The 19,797-nt window shown below is 41.4% G+C and overlaps 2 protein-coding genes across 3 annotated transcripts in view; both read left to right on the top strand.

Annotated features, from left to right (window-relative positions):
• LOC114142640 (para-nitrobenzyl esterase) overlaps nucleotides 1-8,053 on the top strand; it is a 38,979-nt gene extending 30,926 nt beyond the window's left edge. For both annotated transcript variants that reach the window (XM_028013995.1, XM_028013994.1), the window contains exons 6-10: nucleotides 53-252; nucleotides 321-379; nucleotides 3,321-3,488; nucleotides 4,403-4,630; nucleotides 5,440-8,053. In XM_028013995.1, coding sequence (XP_027869796.1) covers nucleotides 53-252; nucleotides 321-379; nucleotides 3,321-3,488; nucleotides 4,403-4,630; nucleotides 5,440-5,582 — 798 coding nt within the window. In that variant the 3' untranslated portion in view covers nucleotides 5,583-8,053. The remainder of the gene's footprint in view (nucleotides 1-52; nucleotides 253-320; nucleotides 380-3,320; nucleotides 3,489-4,402; nucleotides 4,631-5,439) is intronic.
• An 835-nt stretch (nucleotides 8,054-8,888) lies between these two features.
• LOC114142718 (USP6 N-terminal-like protein) overlaps nucleotides 8,889-19,797 on the top strand; it is a 17,239-nt gene continuing 6,330 nt past the window's right edge. Inside the window, exons 1-9 of the mRNA XM_028014131.1 lie at nucleotides 8,889-9,179; nucleotides 13,742-13,815; nucleotides 15,988-16,073; nucleotides 16,161-16,200; nucleotides 16,277-16,357; nucleotides 17,588-17,695; nucleotides 17,773-17,882; nucleotides 19,085-19,133; nucleotides 19,510-19,630. Coding sequence (XP_027869932.1) covers nucleotides 13,750-13,815; nucleotides 15,988-16,073; nucleotides 16,161-16,200; nucleotides 16,277-16,357; nucleotides 17,588-17,695; nucleotides 17,773-17,882; nucleotides 19,085-19,133; nucleotides 19,510-19,630 — 661 coding nt within the window. The 5' untranslated portion in view covers nucleotides 8,889-9,179; nucleotides 13,742-13,749. The remainder of the gene's footprint in view (nucleotides 9,180-13,741; nucleotides 13,816-15,987; nucleotides 16,074-16,160; nucleotides 16,201-16,276; nucleotides 16,358-17,587; nucleotides 17,696-17,772; nucleotides 17,883-19,084; nucleotides 19,134-19,509; nucleotides 19,631-19,797) is intronic.

Raw genomic sequence — 19,797 nt, 5'->3', positions numbered from 1 at the left:
AAACCCGGTAGGTCCACCCTCAGGGTTCAGACGGTATATGTGCTTCTCCCAGGCCATCCCGTGGGACGAGTACCCGTCCTGGGCCGGAAGGGATCTAACGGACCTCCCCACCAGGGGGCGCCTCATCGGGCCGGTCGCCGTGGTGGACGGGTTCGTCCTGGAAGCTCCGCCTTTTGAGGTTTGGGAGAAAAAGCAAAACTTCAGCGACGTGCCGTTTGTAGTCGGGACGACGGAGCAGGAGGCAGACTTCAGGTGGGAACTTCTCTGGTTCTGGTTCCGGTTCTGGTTCTGGTTTCTGACTCCAGTGTTTTCCTCCACAGTCCTCCTGCTCTAAACATCTCTGATTGGACCTGGGGGGATTACAGCCTGTATGTAACAGGTACGGTCAGAGTGTTCCCGCCTGCTGATGGACGACTTCCTGTTTCTGCACAGGAAGTAACTGAACATTGAATGAAACTGATTAAAATATTTCCAATTTTACTGCAGGAGTAGCTTCAGGTCTGCGATCAATAAGTCACTGATTTACTGCAGAAACACAAAATCTTAAATATTTTTGTCCAGTTTGTAAAAATCTCAGTACACTTGAAAGAAGACAAAATTTACGGAGCCCTCTAGGGGACATGGGGAATTTTTTTTCTTTTGCGTTCCCTCGCAATACTTTTGCGTTACCTCGCAAAACTTTTGCGTTCCCTCGCAAAACTTTTGCGTTACCTCGCAATACTTTTGCGTTCCCTCGCAAAACTTTTGCGTTACCTCGCAATACTTTTGCGTTACCTCGCAAAACTTTTGCGTTACCTCGCAATACTTTTGCGTTCCCTCGCAATACTGTACTGGTCAGTTATGCAGCATAATTGAACACTGCCAGCCTTTCTTACGGTGGGCGCCGTACTTTCTGCTTTAATATAAGGTTATGTGAGGTTTTTCCATGAATGTTAGTATCTTTTTGTGAAATATCTGAAGTTTTATATCTTTCTTTAGGATAGAAAGGTACGGAGCCCTCTAGGGGACATGGGGAATTTTTTTTCTTTTGCGTTATCTCGCAATACTTTTGCGTTCCCTCGCAAAACTTTTGCGTTCCCTCGCAATACTTTTGCGTTACCTCGCAAAACTTTTGCGTTCCCTCGCAATACTTTTGCGTTACCTCGCAAAACTTTTGCGTTCCCTCGCAATACTTTTGCGTTACCTCGCAAAACTTTTGCGTTACCTCGCAATACTTTTGCGTTCCCTCGCAAAACTTTTGCGTTCCCTCGCAATACTTTTGCGTTACCTCGCAAAACTTTTGCGTTCCCTCGCAATACTTTTGCGTTACCTCGCAAAACTTTTGCGTTACCTCGCAATACTTTTGCGTTACCTCGCAAAACTTTTGCGTTACCTCGCAATACTTTTGCGTTACCTCGCAAAACTTTTGCGTTACCTCGCAAAACTTTTGCGTTCCCTCGCAATACTGTACTGGTCAGTTATGCAGCATAATTGAATACTGTAAGCCTTTCTTACGGTGGGCGCCGTACTTTATGCTTTAATATAAGGTTATGTGAGGTTTTTCCATGAATGTTAGTATCTTTTTGTGAAATATCTGAAGTTTTATATCTTTCTTTAGGATAGAAAGGCACCACAAACCTACGATATAAACAGAAACCTTCCGTAAGTAGGAAAGAAATAAAAATACATTATAATTTGGACTATTTCTGAGTTATTATCGCGGGTAATAAATCATCTGACAGTTTTGATTGTGTCTCTGTTGTGTTCGTAGTCTGAATGGTTTAAAGAGCTGCTTTCAGTGCCGCTCCATCTTCGCCTTAACAGACATAAACATGCAGGAAAAAATAAATCGATTTTCAATCAGTGTTTTGCACCAAACAGTTAATAATAATAAACAAGTTTTCACTGAGGCTCTGTAAGAGCCATATGAATGAAATAAGTAATTATTGATATGACAGGAGCAGCGGCTTTGACACTTAGGTGTGTCGATGTGGGCGTGACGTCACCAGGTATGAATGGAAGGATACTGGCTTTGTGTGTATTAGGAAGCAGTGAGCGGGGCGGTCAGTCCTTGCAAAGTTTGGAACCTGATCATCAAAATGGAATAAATCGATAATTGTGACAGAACAAAGAAAAGGTTTGGAGTTGATTGATAAACGGACAGGTTAGATTCCCCGAGTTAACCCAGTGCGGCCCTTTACCATCATTAGTTTGTCGTGTTTTTAATAATAAAAACTTGTTAACAGTAAAAACTGTTTGGTGCAAAACACTGATTGAAAATCGATTTATTTTTTACTGCATGTTTATGTCTGTTAAGGCTAAGATGGCACTGAAAGCAGCTCTTTAAACCATTCAGACTAGAACAACAGAGACACAATCAAAACTGTCAGATGATTTATTACCCGCGATAATAACTCAGAAATAGTCCAAATTATAATGTGTTTTTATTTCTTTCCTACTTACGGAAGGTTTCTGTTTATATCGTAGGTTTGTGGTGCCTTTCTATCCTAAAGAAAGATATAAAACTTCAGATATTTCACAAAAAGATACTAACATTCATGGAAAAACCTCACATAACCTTATATTAAAGCAAAAAGTACGGCGCCCACCGTAAGAAACGCTTGCAGTGTTCAATTATGCTGCATAACTGACCAGTACAGTATTGCGAGGGAACGCAAAAGTATTGCGAGGTAACGCAAAAGTTTTGCGAGGTAACGCAAAAGAAAAAAAATTCCCCATGTCCCTTAGAGGGCTCCGTAAAAATTAACTTAGAAGTGGGGCGTGCTAACCCCCTGCGCCACCACAGCACGCCCCATGTTTGGAGGCCTTAATCCTCGACGCGGACGTCGCGGGTTCGACTCCCGGTCCCGACGACCTTTACCGCATGTCTTCCCCCCTCTCCTCACCCTCCTTCCTGTCTGCCTACTGTAGAAAAAATACGAGCCACTAGCGCCGCAAAAACTCTTCGGAGAAAAAAAAAAATTAACTTAGAAGTAATTTTCAGCAAGATTTTTTTTTGCTTGTTTTACGTCAATAAATCCTTAATATAGATTTTTAAAAATTATTAGTTCATCTGGCAGATTATTTCACTTATAACAGGAAAAATGTCTCGTCATAAGTGAAATAATCAGCCGGAGGAATTGGTACCATTTCATCAATATTAAGGAATTATTATTTTTAAAAAGTCTTGCTGAAAAGTCACTTATAAGATAGTTTCCTTATTTCAAGTGAACTGAGATATTTGCACTAGAATCTAGACAGAAAAACTTCATTAGATTTAGTGTTTTTAGTGTTTTGTTGGTCTGAATTTGATCTCTCTGCTCCTGTTTTTTTTTTTTCAGAAAAGCTCAGGTCCTTCGGTCCGGATCTCCCTAAAGACGCTCTGGATCTGTACCCGTCCTCGGCCCCCTGCCCCACCAGAGACCGCTGTCCGGAGAGGGCCTTCACCACCATGGTGTCTGACATCAGGGTCACCTGTCCCAACAATGACCTGGCCAGGAGGGCTGCAGGTAACCAGACCAGCATCCTCTGCTGTTTACAGCGATTCTCCTCTGATCCCACCGGGCCAGGCGGGTTTTATTTGTCTTCCTGATCTCAGAGCGTTAACGCAGGCTGCAGGTTTAATTCAAGTAACAAGTCTGTCGTCTTCCAGGTTTGAGTTGCGGCTGCAGATCGGTGCGTCATGGAGGCTCTGGGCCTCGTTAACTTCGCTCTGAACAAACCTGACATGAGCAGGTTGAGACGTGACTTAGGGGCATTTTATTTTTCTGCATTTTTAAACAGGAATCATGCTTAAAAATATTTAAGAAAAACATAATGAGCACCTTTTTTATCTCCACAAATGAGTTTGGAGAATAATTTCTAAATCAAGCATTTTAATGCTAATGCTAGTTTACATTTTGACAAAAAGTGAGAGTAAATAAACTTTTTTGGCCCAAATATTAACATTTGAAATTGATCATCCTGTATTACAGTGGTGAGCACCGCTAACTAAGAGTTAGCTATGCTAATCCTAAAGCTAAAGCTCTACCAACACAGTATTTAGCAGAAACTGATGCTAACATGCTAACTTCAGTTCCAGTTATATCCACCTTTTAAAGGCAACAGTCCTCGAGCATCAGTTTAATTTTGACATCATAATTTACGTTTTCTGTAAATATTGTTGGTTCTTTATAGGAAAGTGATCAGTTGTTTCTGTCAGAATAAAAGCAGAAATTTAATATAAGAGGAAATCAGTCCAATGAAGATGCATAAGTATAGCTCCACCTACAGGTGGGTTCCAGTATCTGCAGGAAAACAGTTTACACATCAGAACATATAATTTATGACTCATTGAGTTTCCCATATTTTTCACCTTGTTGTGTTCCTCTACTTACTCTTTCTGCTGTTGTTGTGATGTCACTTTTCTCCTCCGTCCTGCCAGCGGCTCTCAGCAGTCCGGTGTATCGATACGTTGTGACCCACACGCCCTCCGGACCCGTCAACACCACCAACGGGCTGCTGTCGTTTCCCAGCCGCTTCTCCTTCCACTGCCTGGATGCTCTGGCTTTCTTTGGAGAACTGGACCGCTTCCTGCCCAAACCTCTGTCTCCTCAGGACCGGAGCTTCCAGCAGCTCTTCACTCACCACCTGGTCCACTTCGCCAAAACAGGTACAGGTTCTGCCGGGTCTCTGTCTGTGAACTGGTTCTGTTTTAACCAGACCTCAGATCAGCACTGGTGGAGCATTTTATATCTAAAATGTTAGATATTCTGGTTCTGTTCCAGCAGAGAGTGAAAAACGATGATCTTCTACTGGAACCATTACCCAGAATGCTAATTATCATTTACATGAATGTTGGATTTTATCTTTTGACCCAAATTGTTGATCTGAAATGACCTGCAGGTGAGAGGAAGCTGCTTTAAACCAGTTTAAACCAGTTTGATCAAAGGCTGTTCCTCAAACCTGGTTTAAACTGGTTTAACCTGGTTTAAATAGATTGAACTGGTTGGTTCCAGATTGATGAGCCTTATTGGGTCTGACTGGGTTTCAGCCTGGGATCTGGAGGAGAAGGAAAAATACTGACGTTTCCATTCATCCGTCCGTTTTGCTGATTTGATCCGGTATAGAGATAATAATAATAATAATAATAATAATAATAATAATAATAATAATAATATTTCATTTGTTTCCTTCTGGATTTGTTGTGTTTTATCTCTGTGTGGGTTTTATTGTTGAATTAAGAGCAGATGGAATATAAAGTGTTACCTCATCACAGCAGGACTCCGTCTCAAACCCTGATCAGTGTTAAACCAACCAGTTAACTGCTGAGCTAAACTGGGAGAACTGGAAACCCAGCTGGTGCATATTCTGGTCACACACCAGCAAACATCAAATATTCTAATCTGCAGATCTCAGGTTGTGCCACCAGATGGCGCTGTTTCCAGCTGTAAGCTGTTTTTCAGCTGTTTTCTCCTGCAGGGAGGATGGAGGCGGCGTGGCCGGAGTTCCCATCAGCCATTGCTCTGCTGTCAGAGAAGCTGGAGGTGAAGAAGAACCACTCGTCCACTCGCTGTGAGCTGTGGGAGAAGAACGGTCTGTACGCCTACGCCTGGATGAACTGAGCTGCTGGTTCCTCCCTGCATCCTGCTGCTGTGACGTTCTCCACCCTAACGGACATTTTTCAGCTTAAATCGCTCGTTTGCTGTGATTTTTATGAACCACTTCAGCTGATGGTAGTTTCACAGTCCAACCAGATCTGTTGGGAGTTTAAAAAGTGTCACTGTGGGAACATGACAGATGTTTCTGGGTGAGTTCAGTCTGCCTGACGGAGCTGAAGACCAAAGAAAAGTGGGAAATGAGAGAATTCAGATGTTTAAGATGGTGACAGAAATAATAATAATTTTCAGATCCAATAAAGGGGAAAAAAAACAATCAAAACTCTTCCAACCACTATGATAGGTCTCCATGTTTCAGTCCAAACCAGGGACCTGAGCTGGTTTTCTACCTGTAAAGGTGAGTTAGTTCATCTGTTCAGCTGAAAGTGACTCCATCTGCTGTTTGCTGTTTCCCTACAAACGAACTTAGTCAAGCTGAGAGTTTTAGGGTTTAAATCCTTGAAGACGGACCAATCAGAACTTCATGTTTTATTTTTACTTCATTTTAGATCAGAATTTATATTTTCCAACTTTGTTTAAAAGAAACAAAACATTCCTGTCCAATAGGGAATAAAATCGTATTGAAAAACCCAGAGATAACTACCCTGCTTGGCCAGTAGGTGGCGACAAATCAGTTCAGCTGCAACTCAGTGATGTTTTATTCACCTTCACATTCCCTCACAAAACTCCACCTGAACCAACCCTGAAACAAATCTCTGAATAATTACATTCATAAATTACTGAATTAACTTTTTTCAAAAGAAACTGAAATTTAATTTTAAAAATACTTTATTTAAGATTGTTGTTGAAGCTGATGGCTGTAAGCAGGACGGATCTCCTGTAGCAGTCTGTGTTACAGCGGCTCTGAAGATGCTCTGTAAAAATGCTTTCAGAAGTAAAAAAGACATAAAATAATATCCAAAAGACTTTAAAATATATGACACAATTTCATCTTTTGGTGAAAGTTGAAATGTTCCAGGAAGTGCTGAACCCTGCTAAGCTGGACACAAGAAGCTCAAAAAGGATTTAAAACACAACAGAAGAGCAAAGGAGGAAAAAGGTCACTTCCTGTTGCAAAGTGATAATAATATCTCTTCTAATTAGAGATAATTTAACCACTCGGGATGAAAACAAGCAGCTGCAGAGAGGTTGATGCTTCACACCCGCTCTCCGTCTCGGCCCTCCCGGGTCGCAGGCGGCTAAAAATAAGGAAATAAATCATTCAAACAGAAATAAAAACGGGTCAAAATAATAAGTACATGTAAAAAAAATTTAAACTTCAGGCAGATCAGAAAGATTTTCAGAGTTGATGTCTGAAAATCGGCATCTCTGTTATTTTTTATATTTTCTTCCTATAAATTTTTGAAATTATAATGTTAGTTGGAATTTGCAATTTTTTCCCTCAGAGTTGAACATCTTCTCTCTGTCCATATCTTTGTGTGACCAGAGTTGAACATCTTCTCTCTGTCCATATCTTTGTGTGACCAAGGCAGAAGCAACATAAAGATTTTTTAATATATTTGAACCAGCTTCATGTTGAGACTCCGTCCTGGCTTCCACCTCCAACGTTTCTGCCGAACATTAAAGCATTATTAATCAAGCTGTGACAAAAATAACATTTTGTTGTTCTTGTACAAAGAAATGTGAAAAACAAATCACAAGGCATGACACTGTCACCACCATGCTTCAGTGTGAGTGTAGCGTTGCCATGGTGATTAGCGCTACCTTTGGACCAAAGCAGCAGGTTGAAAAGCTTTCTTTCCTCCTTTCTTTCTCCTCTCGGGTTAAAAACTTGGTCTGTCCCGCCTGCTGGCTGACCTTTGACCTCTCTGATTAATGCCCTCCCCTTCAGTCCAGGAGTTTCATAGCTTTGCCCTTTCACGCCAGGCGTCCAGCTGTTCTATTTTCTTGTTTTTCTCAATTTATTGTAGCTCTAAGAAACGTTCAGAGATTTATGACCCAGCCTGACCTGCATCTCAGCAGAACTTTGTCCCCGACCCGTTTGGAGAGCTTTAAATCGTTTGCATTTCTCTTTTACTGAATTTATTTTGGATTTGTTCGTTATAAAAACAGCAGGAAGTGAAAACATGTCTGTATTTCTCATCTGTCATCGAAATGGATTGTTTGTATTTTTAACAGAAATGTTTGGCAGCTGAATCTGACATCATAAAAATGAGGGAAAATTTGACTTTTCATAGGATAACATAGAAATAAATATTATGTGTGACGTATTAAAAGTTTTGGGGATTTTTTTGCACTTTGTAGAGAACAAATCACTTTTATAATGTTTGTATTTTCCTGTTTTAACTCATTCCTGGTGTCTGTTGTTTTAAATTGTTTGTTTTTTAATGATGTGTTTGTGGTTTGCAGTCATGTCTTATTTTGTGTTTATCTGCTTTTTATATGATCAATAAATGGACATAATGTGAAAATGTGTAGATGAACTTGGATTTCCTTCATCTGCTGAGCCACAGAGCTGATGATATAAATTATACTCATCACTATTTTTATATTTTTACACCAAATGTTTGGCCATAATGCATGTAAAGCACAGAGGTGGAGGAATGATTCTCTGGGCTCATTTGGCAGCTATAAATAAAGTAAAAAATTACCTTTTTGTATCTGCAAATGAAATGTTGCTCAGTTGTGGTAAAATTTTAGGATCCTGCAGAAAATGTTGATTCTGAAAAGAAATTAAAACTTTTTTTAAAAAATGAGTGGGTCGTTCCCATTTATGCTGAAAATATTTGAATATATGACTTTTATTTCTGCTAATATTTCCAGGGGGACACATTGAAAAGCTATTTTTCTTTGCCAAACGTGAATTCTGTCCATTTCCTTGGTTTTCTATGTAAATCAGTGCAGCTGTAATAAAATCTAATCTCATTTATTATTTTTTAAAACACCAGTTCAAACAAATTCAATGCATATTGCTAATTCATATATTAACAAATTTTAATAATATAATTTTAACTTTTGAGACAATTATTAACCAATTTTGTCCAATTTACAGATTAATACAGTCCAGTTTGTGTCAGTTACATTGTGATTATTTCAAATCAGGTTTTCTACGCGTTCTGTGGTTCCTTCTGATTTATGAAAATTGTCCCATTAACTAATTAGATCAGGAAGAAAGTGTGTTTTGTGTAACAGTAACAGTTATTGTCCTGTTTTTATGCGGGATTTCATTAGTTCCCACTCAGAACCAGTTCCCGTCATTTCTCCTCTCCCTGCACTTCCCCGTCTGTCCAGCAGATGGCAGCAGAGCTCCGACCCGGTCGGGCTGTTTGTTTTGAGTCGGAACTCTTCCAGGTTCTGTTTCTTTAAGGCCCGGACCGTTCCGGCTGTGATTCGGCTGCCGGTTGCCACGCCGCGGCGCCTGCTCAGTGCTCGGAACCGGGTCCCGGAGCCCCGCTCTCTGCGTGCGGTTGGACCGTCTGTCGGTGACCTTATGTGGGGGAGGCTTTTGTTTTCAACCCGCTGCAGGCTGCACTTTCCCCGGAGGATGCCAGGACGAGCTGCGGCGTCTCCTTCACGGACAGCGCAGAAATCCACAGAAACACGGTGAGTGGGTTTGTTCCTGCGAGTTTTTATTCTATTTATAAATAGAATAATAATAAAATAATGATAATAATCACGCGCGATGCTCGTCCACGGTCTCCCATCAGGCGATGTTCAACCCCAACTGTGGGTTTGTTTACCTCCAGAGAATAAACACAGTGTTCCGGTTCCGAAGGTTCGAATCACGGTAATGCTGGACCGGATCTGTGAAACCGGTCCGGACCGTGTTGAGGCATCACCGCCGGGTTCCGATGGAGGCAGCGGATCTCAGGCCTGACATCATCAGAACCACCAAACCTGAGGCCAAAACGGAACCAGATTTAAAATATTTATCATTAAATCCTGGACTTGGATCAAATAATCTTAATCTGAGGAGGTTATGATGGATTTTAACATCATTTCCCAGCTGCAGGTCCAGATGAAACCCCAAATTAAGATGATAATGAACAAAACATTTTCATTTTCAGTGTCTCACATTAAATCAGACTAAAATGTTCCTGTTTTAGGCCAAATAGGACGAACTGAATCATTCCTACAATCCACAGTAGTTATTTGCTTTCTTCAAATTCAAATGTTCACATTGATCTGGAAGGAGACGGTTCTGATGTGAGATCTTTAGATCCGCTCCAGAACCGAACCAGGAACCGATCCTGATGGTGAAAACAACCCATGAATCCTGAAAGGCCATCAGAGAAGAAGAAGCTGTTAAACCAAAAGCCACATAAAAAACTAAAGTTTGTAAATGTTGCTAGAGTGTTTGGAGATAAAGTCCACCAAAATGGGAACACCACCGTGAAGCACGGTGGTGGCAGCATCATGCTGTGATGATGATTCAATGAGGAAAGAACTGATTCATCCACAAATCAAAATGCATCATGAGGAGAAAACATGTAAAACATTAAAATCCTACAGTTTATAAGGAAAACTGTTAAATGTTGAGGAAATATTTGATACTTCCTCAATATCAAATATCAGAAAAAAATTATTGTTCTTATTACTTCTGGTATTTAGGAAAATAAACTGGAAAAAATCAGATTTAATCTCAGATATTTGGGGAAACGGGTCAGAAACATGTTTAAATATCTTGTTTCAGCTGCATTTCTGGTTAATTTAGAGATTTTATTTTGTCCAACACAATGAGCCGAAGAGCAGAAAATGTTTCCTGGAGCCCAATGAGACGCTGAATCTCAGCAGATCCCTGAAGCCTTTACTCCAGTTCTGTTGGCCCAGCAGAACCACGGCCTTCTGCTGGGCTGCTATCAGAAACTTTAAGGTTCTCACGGGTTCTTCAGAGGAAAGTTTTCATAAATACAGATGCAGGATATAAAAAAGCACATTTTCTGCTCTCTTTTGATCCCAAACCCTGAGCAGGTCTCCAGCCTCCTTGCCGTTTCTGTAGGCCTGGTTCTGTAGGCGCCAGGCCTGGTTTGGTTTGTCGACCGTCCAGGTGAAGGAGTGCCGTCCAGTCTCTCCCAGTTTGGGCCTCCACCCTTCAGACTGGGACTGCCGCCAGAACTCGTGTGTGATTTACTCCCAACCGCGGCAGCCGCCACCATATGCTTCAGATGACAACTTCCTCTGGGAGCTTTCAACAGCCAGACCTCAGCAGCAACAGAACTGCTGCCTTGCTGCACGTTCAAACGCTCCTCTGCTGATTTATAAGCTATGAAATCATAACTGAAGGAGGGAAAAGTGTGTTTCTTGTCTGGTTTAGGAAACTTAAAGCCAAAGTATTTTGCGTATCTGTGTGTCTGAGCTCCTGCTCGGGGTCTTCAGGTGCAGATTGATCTTTCTGAACACTATCAGTTTAGGGAAGATCATCATATAACCAACATGGGCTGGAGAGAAAGATCTACTGACTCCAACCAGGAAGTCGGGAGAAGCAGGAAGATTGACGACTTGTTAGGTTCTGTTTCTGTCTTTTTTCATTCGAGCTGAAAATGTGAGTCTGACTGGATAAACTCTGGCCCAGTTTCCAGCTGCAGCTCGGCGTTTCCTCCTCATCATCGACATTCCTGTCGAGTTAATTTGGGATTTTAATGTGTTATTTGCACGGTTCTTTCTCCAGGAATGACTAAACATCAACTTCCATGGATCTGGGTGCAAAAGTTTTATTTATCCTCATAGACGAGCTCAAATATTTAAATATTTTGGTAAATGTCTGTTAGCAAGCCGCATCTCAGCTCATCGTTCTGTCTGCAGAAGAGTTTGTTTAAGCTGTTGGTTTCCTGAATCAGGTCCGACTTTTAAACATGTTTTTAACAGGCCAGAATCCCAGAATCATAATGTTGACCTTTGTTATCCGGTCCAAAACCAACCTGCGTCCATGTTTCGGATCATCTTGCTATATACGGCCAACTGGTACCAAGTCTCAACCTTCTACGATGAATTCCCGGAGTTAGTGACCACAACTACCCGCGAATTCTTGAGATCTCCTCTAAAATCTCTGAGACTTTCTCATTTTAATAGTTCAAACACCAAATATACCTTAATATGCACTAATACACTCAGTGGAGACAATCTTAGCGATACAGTGGAAGCTAGCATCTACCGTCTTTCCTTTCCTGTTTTTTGGCATCATATATCATCGTAATATTGTAGATGTTCTCTACAGAAGAATCATCTGGAGTTAGGGTTAGGGAACCACAACTAGACAAAGGATCTGCTGTATCTGCTGATCTGAGGTGAAGAGAAAAACTGGGAGGTATTTGTCCTTCTTTAACCGTCTACTTTGTGCAAACAGCTAAGCATGATATAGCCACTGCCATGCTTGACGGTTCACTTACTGCTCTTTGGTTTGTAAGGCTTAAATCCAGCAGCAGTCTGATCTTTGACCATGAAGCTTTTCTGTTGAGGACATTTGGCTAGTTCATGCAGACAGCAGCAGATTTTAGGTCTGGGTCTGTAGAGGTAGATTTCTGTCTTGGTTGGTCCATATAGTGACGTACAGCTGGTGGTTCCTGAACATCCTGACAGTTTCCATTGCTCTCAGGGAAGTGATTTGGGTCATTTTTATGTACCCTAGCCTAGCATGTCCAGCGTCTTTACGTTCTTACCTGAACAGCTTGAGTTGTTTGACCTGGTGTGTAGAAATAGCTCAGTTTTTTCTTTTCTAAGCTTCATTACGTTTTCATAAATTTCCTGTTTTGACCCTTTTTTTCAGGAGATTGATGCAACAAACCAAATATGAGGCTAAATAAAAGACAAACCTTGAGATCTTGAGCATTAAGGAGGTAAAGGGACGATCAGATGGGATCGCTGTCTGCCAGCCTGGCTGCTGATCGTCACAGCTCTTCCTTTGTTTCTGCTCCTGCTGTGAGAAATGGAGCCTTTTGCTTTGTAATCCTGCTTTGGAGATATTCCTAATCCAGATGCTTTGTGTTCTGCGGAAAGCCCAGATTACCCGAGCATGTCCTGCCTTTGTGTCGGTCCGGACGGATAATGTAGATTAAGCTGGATTAATAATCTTGGTGTTTTGTTTGGGAATGATACGGCAGCAGAGCTTCAGCTCTGGACAGGATTGTTTTTAGTCATTTGAAAGATCTGAATTTTTGAAAATGTAAGTACCAGTTTGCATGGTTGACTTTTGATGGTGTGCTAAACAAACCATGTAAAATCCAAAGTTTATTCTTCTGACAGAACTTGGTGGTGTTCTTCGTGGTACTAATGTCCACCGGTGAAATCCAAAGATAGTTTTACAAATGCTAATCTAACATCAGAAGTCTTCCTGACCAGGAATACAAGCAAACAGCTTGTAGAACCATGTTTCTCATTGGATGTTACATTGCTGTGGATCTCATGATGAGCCTTTGTCATGCAGTTTGAATGCTTGTTGGGATCATTGCCACATTCATGACCCAGTTTGGACCAAACGTCAGCTGTCTGTCAGTTGGACTTCACATTTGACTCTGGAGAACCTCTGGTTCACTCAGACCCAAGTGTTACCTTCACCCCTAAGGCCAGGTTGACCCTTAACCTTTTGACATCTCGTCTCAGAAGTACAGAAAACTTGTGTTTATGCTGATGGGATTTCCAGTACATATCCTCAAGCGAATACTCAATCTCACAACTACGGTGGTCAGTAGTGGGACCGTTGAACAAAGCAAAAAGAGTCGGATGCAAGTGATGCGTCTTGGCTTTAACAATAACAATTATTTGTTTTGTAGGGCCAGAAACGTTTTGTTAGAACAAACTACAACAACCAAACCCATTGGTGTGAACATAGCTAAAGATCCTAAATCATCACCTTTACGCTTCCATGCCTGACTGTTAGTATGAAGGTCCAAACATTGATCTTTGTTGGCCAAACATCCCTAATTTGGTCTCGTCTCTTCAGAGCACATCGTTCCAGAGGCGTTCCTTCCTCAGGCTCTTTCCTTTTACCATGACTGTATCGTTTTGCTACGCTAGCATGAATGTACATTACTGCGTTGATCTTCTGTGAAGTCATTACATTCAAAGCGTGCTTAAGTGGTTCCAGCTCATCCCGTTGGTCTGGACGCCAGCAATCGCCCACTCGTTGCTGCTCTCCGTCTCTAACTCGCTCTGCTCTCCTCTCTCTGCAGATACTGACATGAAGAAAGACATCGAGACTCTAATAGCAGAGGAACGGGCTGACATCATCTTAAAATATGCTACGGTGAGTCTCTGCAGAACGAGCTTCCTGCAGACCTTCCTGTTAAATCTCCTGCTGCTCTGCAGAGTTCAGAGAAGTGGTTGGTTGGTTGGTTGTGGAAAAGCCACTGGGAAGGATGGAAGTAGTATTTAAGATGTTTGCGCTGTGGTTGGTGTCTGTGCGGAGGACAATAAACGAGTGGGAAGATGTGTGTTTGGCTGCCAAAGGGCTTTTGTTATGTAACAGGGTGTTTGTGTCTGATGTTAGGATTATTGGAGAACAACAGATGATTTACAGGGATCTTTAGCTGCAGGATAACCCAGAGATCTGGGTAAAACTCCTCTTGGTAGCAGATTCCCATAGTTTCCTCTCCAGAACCTGTACTCTGGGTCTGAACGCAGGTTTCCAGCCGTCTGGGTTCTGCGTCTTTAAGCTTCCTAAAGAAATGATGTTGGGAACCATTCTCCAGCTCTCTGTTTAACTGAATATATTGATTGTTTGCTGACGTCTCTTTGATTTAACGAAGTTCCTTCAGAATAGAAACTTTTTCCTCTATAGAAGCAGCAGGATTCCTGGAAAAGCCTGGAAAACTCTGGAATGTTGTTTACAGGTGGGAGTAGAATCCATCCAGTTGGTCGGTTGATCGATGGATAGTCGGAGTTGTGTTTCTGTTTCGGTTTGCTCATAAGGTTCAGGAACGATGCCGTCGTCTGCAGAGAGATCTGGTGAATTTCTGACTGGTTGATGGAAATGATTCATCTCAAGTTTCCCTTTAGGAAATGAACAGAGGTTCAAAATATCAGAGCAGAGAGTTTTGAAATGTTTTAAAGTTTTGTTTATTTTAAAAACTGGTCCAGGTCCAGTCAGTATCACTGACTGCTGTCTAAAGCAGGTTAGCTACTGACTGCTCAGAGCTACTCCAGACAACCCCTCTGTGAAGAAAATCTACTCTTAAATCTCTGAGTTGTTTCCTTGTTTCATTCTGAGCTGGTGGCATTAATCGGCTTGATGTCGTCGTCTCTCTGCAGCTGCACAGAATCTTTACTTCTCTCACGTTCATGACGCTGATGTCAGAGTCCCTCCTCCTCCTCCTCCTCCTCCTCCTCCTCCTCCTCCTCCTCCTCCTCCTCCTCCTCCTCCTCCTCCTCCTCTGTGTTATCTCAACATTCAACCCGCTGAGAGTTTTTTCTGGACTCTCTGCTCCTTTAACCAGATTCTGATGTCAGTTTGGTTTTACTATAATATCCCACAACTTAACAGCGTCTGATTTTACTTTTCTACATTCGTTTCTCTTTGCTCACTTTGATTTCCTGACTGATTTCTTCTTACTGCTTTATTTTGAAAAGTTTCTCTTTTGTACTTTATGTGAATATTATTACAAATTGTTTATTTTTTAAAGATTAAATCCTCTTTTTAAAACAATTTCCAGGTTACTTTACATTTCAGTAGACTGAGTGACATGGAGGAAATAATTTCAGTTTTTGCTGTTTTCATAACAAGTTTCTGACATGGAGTCTTTTACAGAGTAAATTAAAATATTGAAAAATCTTTGTGAATCATCATGGATTTTAGGTAAAACCTTTTGTTCTATCCAAATGTGCTTAACTCATCTGCAGTAATGTTTAGAAGTCCAAATGTATTTCAGGATTAGTTCTAATCTCTAATCCAGTTTTTGTAAAATGCTTAAAGGACAACTAAACACTAAATCAACTTTTCTAGCAGGTAAGATTTTCTTCTGCTGTATTTTGTGTCCTTTTTGTAAAAATTGTGACAGTTTTGTGTAAATTTGTTAAATTCTGCATTATTTAGCCCATAACTCAGTGCTGCCCTCTGTGGGTTCAATAGTGCTACTGCAGTTTAATCTCCTGTTGGTTGCAACCTTAGATGTATTGATCCAAAATATTGATAATATTTATATTTTTCTGATTCCCGTTTGAAATTTTATTTTAGTTTGAAATAACACAATTAGGTGGCTAGCTGATGCTAACCTGCTAATGCTAACCTGTTAAGCACTTTGAAATGTCTTGCTGCTGAAATGTGCTATACAAATAAAATTTGATTGATTGATTGATTAAAACGTTTTTTAACATTTTGAAAACTCTTGCCTTTTCCTATTGGCTGCAGGAGGATTCAACATGTCCGCCCTTCCTGTCTTCTTCTTCATGCCAGTAAATTTGGTTGTTTCTGTGTTTGCAGGGCAGGCAGGGCGGCGTGGAGATCGATCCCTGGGAAGATGCTGATTACAGCATCTATAAAGCCATCGACCGCTTCGGCTTCATGCAGTAAGTCACAGCATCATGCGGCCACTTGGTGGCGCTGTGAGCTGCTCTCTGTTGGTTGTTGCCTGATGGTTTGTTTTTTCCCTCCAGTGAGAATGAGCTGGCGGCCCCAACAGTTCAGGAGGAGAAGGTAAAGACAGAAAACATTTCAAAGCTCAGGAATCAAACATGTTTGTGGTTTTGTTGACTCTCTTCTGTCTCCTCAGCGGAAGCAGCTGGAGATCGAGAGAGCAGAAAAATGGCTGAAGATGGTGAATAAATGGGACAAATACAAGAACAGCGACAAGGTGAGGCACCACTGGGACGCCGTAGTCTGAAAATATGATCAGACACGAGTCAAGACAGACAGACTTCCTGTTTCAGAACCTCTTAAAACGTGGATTATGGGGCGTGCTGTGGTGGCGCAGGGGGTTAGCACGCCCCACGTTTGGAGGCCTTAGTCCTCGACGCGGGTTCGACTCCCGGTCCCGATGACCTTTGCCGCATGTCTTCCACTCTCCTTCCTGTCTGCCTACTGTCGAAAAAATACGAGCCACTAGCGCCGCAAAAACTCTTCGGAGAAAAAAAATGGAAAACAAAAAATGTGGATTATGTCAAATACAGCTAAACTCACCAGGACTCTTTTGGTTTCCTGTCCAGCAGAGCCTGACATAATTTACTGAATTTCTTCGTTTATGAGAGGTTTTTGCACCTCCACCATCAGTTACAGTTTGATTGTGTGGGGAACATACCAACAGTGTCCTAATCAAAGTAGCACCAGCATCAGATGCTGATGGGCTGTCATGACCCATGAGGGGGACGGTTCCCCCTCCAAGATGGAGGTTTGGACTCTGAAGGTTTTTAGGAAAGGCACAGTGGATGGAAAAGTTGGCTGTGTCAGAGTTTATCACCAAACGTGTTTCCATCTTTGGAGCAATAACAGTTTTTTTTTGGAAAAGCCAAAACCACCTCAAGCAACTGTAAAAACTTTCTGTTGTGTTAAATTGAGGAAGTGGTTTTGAGTTTTTCCATTTTCATCGACCTTTTCTAGTCGTGATGCTTGTTGATGGAATAACGGCTAATGACCATGATGAATGTTAGCTTTGCTGTTAGCGTTGCCCCCTAAAGGGCACGTCATGGTTCTCCACGGATCCAGCATTCTGATTGGCTGCCTCTAAATGCATTTTAAAACCCTCTGTGGTACTTTCTGACGCTCGGTCTCCATCCTCTATATTCAGGAGGGTTTATGTAAATCTGGAACGTCAATATTCTGAACATAAAGCTACACAGAAATCAAATCTGGTCTGTAAAACATTCATATTTGTACTGAATGTATTTTTATCCTGATTTATTCCCGAATGCTGCAGAAATCTCTTTAAACATCACTTTGCTGCGACTCGGCGTCGTGTTAATCATCTGATCTCTGTGTGACTCGCTAACAGCGCCGCTCTCTGAATATGTTTCTGTTGTGACGAGTTCAGCTTTGTTCCTGTGAAGCCGAGCGCCTGGCGCTGACTCAGTCTGCTCTCTGCTGGCAGATGGTGAAGCGGGTCTATAAGGGCATTCCCCTGCAGCTCCGGGGCCGGGCCTGGACGCTGCTGCTGGACGTGGAGCGGACCAAGAGGGAGAACCAGGGAAAATACGAGGTGAGGATTCATTTCTCTTCGTTCGTTCATCAGATTTCATCATGTGACTGAGTTGGTTTTGCTGCTTTGCCTCTTAGAAAATGAAGGAGCAATCCCAACTCTGTTCCTCTGAGATCAAGCAGATCGACCTGGACATCAACAGAACCTTTCGGAACCACATCATGTTCATGGACCGCTTCGGGGTCAAGTAGGTTTCAGTTCTGCTGAAAGGCAGAAGAGACTGTCGGTCCGAAAGCAGCACAAAAAGTCACATGAAACGTTTTAAATGACTAAAACTTTATCACTTAGTTTATTTATTAGGTTTATTTGACAGGGACAGACACACAACAACACAGACAAACTGAATAAAACATCATGTTTATATTAGCATAAGGTCATTTTTAGTACTTGTTCCTAGACAAACTTTTCCAAACAGTTTATTTAAAAAACTATTTTTAGATAATAATGCAAAAATAATTAAACATTTTATTGACAGCATATCTAAATCATACATACCTTAATTTACAGTGACAAGTAAAAAGTCAGGTAGACAAAAGTCAAATAAAAGTAGAAATATTTAAATATGTTTTAACTCCAGTGGAAGCAGAAAGTTCTCATCCAAAAACAAATATTTAATAAAAGAGCTAATTTGTCATAACACCTGAATTAATTTGTGAAAATGATTCAATCAGGTGGGTGGAAATATTAAATTATGTGCAATTACAAAGACTAAAATAATAAATGAATGAAAATCACAAAATAGAGAGAAGATTCAGGCAGAAAGAAACATTATTTATTATCACTTAACACAAAACAGAGAAACTGAACGGCTGACAGTTTATCAGATTGATACATTGATCAGTTATTATTCCTGTCCTCATTCTTCATTTGGTCTCATTAAAGGTAAATTTTTGCTTTTCATCCACAGTTGTGCTTCTTGTAGCTTCGCTGTGTTTGTTGATTCTTCCATCGATTTTTCTTTCAGTTATTGTTTTATTGAATCTTTAAATCACTGAGATGTTTTTATGATGATGCAGCTTCTCGTCTAAAGGCTGGAGAGTGAAAATATTTCTGCTGGGGAGGAAAAAGTTCAACCAGTTTTTCTGTGGTGGACGAGAATTAAAGTAGAGTGAAAAAGTATTCACACCCCTCGAACTTTTGCCCAATTTGTCGCATTTCAATCACATTTTGGGATCAACAGAAAGAAAAATTTAAGTGGAAGGAAAAAATCCATAAAGTTAACAAACAATCGATCTGAAAAGTGTGGCCTGCATTTGCATGAATATTTCTGTTTTGCTAGTAAAGATAAACTCAGATGGATGAAATGGAAACATTAGGAGAGAATCTGAGGTTTATTAATAACTGTGATTGATGTATTTATATTTTATCTCTCTGCTCGCTCCTCCTCAGGCAGCAGTCGCTCTTCCACGTCCTCTCTGCATATTCAGTTTATAACACTGTAAGTAGCTGCTTTCCTTCCAGTTTAACCAATAATCATCTTGGATGTGAAATGTGTGCAGGTTTTTCCTAACAGCCTGCTGACACGACACTCTGCTTCTCTGAAGAAAGAAAAGTATTTTCTGCAGCAAACATCTCATGTTCTGCTCTGTTAATCAGCAGCTGCTGACAGGCTGATCACTGAATCTGGATTAGTTTGCAGTTCAGTGCTTCACTCTGAGACCAGAAAAACAGAGACAACGTTTTTATATTCTGTAGAGAAATCTTACAGTGGGTTTTATTTCTGCCAGTTGACCTGAAGCTGAACCAGAACCAGCGACCGCTCCAAGCCCTGCAGGAGTGGAACATGTTTTCATTTTGTTTTCTGTCTCCTGCAGGAGGTGAGCTACTGCCAGGGCATGAGTCAGATCGCCGCCCTGCTGCTGATGTACATGAACGAGGAAGACGCCTTCTGGGCGCTGTCGCAGCTGCTGACCAACGATCGGCACGCCATGCACGGTGAGCTGCAGAGCGCCGCAGGGCAAAATGTTTTCACCTGACGACCTCCGTCTGCTGCGCGTCATTCAGTCTGCTCTGCTGGACAAACATGATCCTGGCTTGTGCTGAAAGTCACAGTTCATGATTTTTACTTGTGGTTTTGAAATGATTTCTGGCGTTTCTGAAGA

Source organism: Xiphophorus couchianus, chromosome 4 (genome assembly GCF_001444195.1).
Source record: "Xiphophorus couchianus chromosome 4, X_couchianus-1.0, whole genome shotgun sequence".
Taxonomy (NCBI): Eukaryota; Metazoa; Chordata; class Actinopteri; order Cyprinodontiformes; family Poeciliidae; genus Xiphophorus; species Xiphophorus couchianus.
This window is presented reverse-complemented; position numbering and strand designations above follow the sequence as displayed.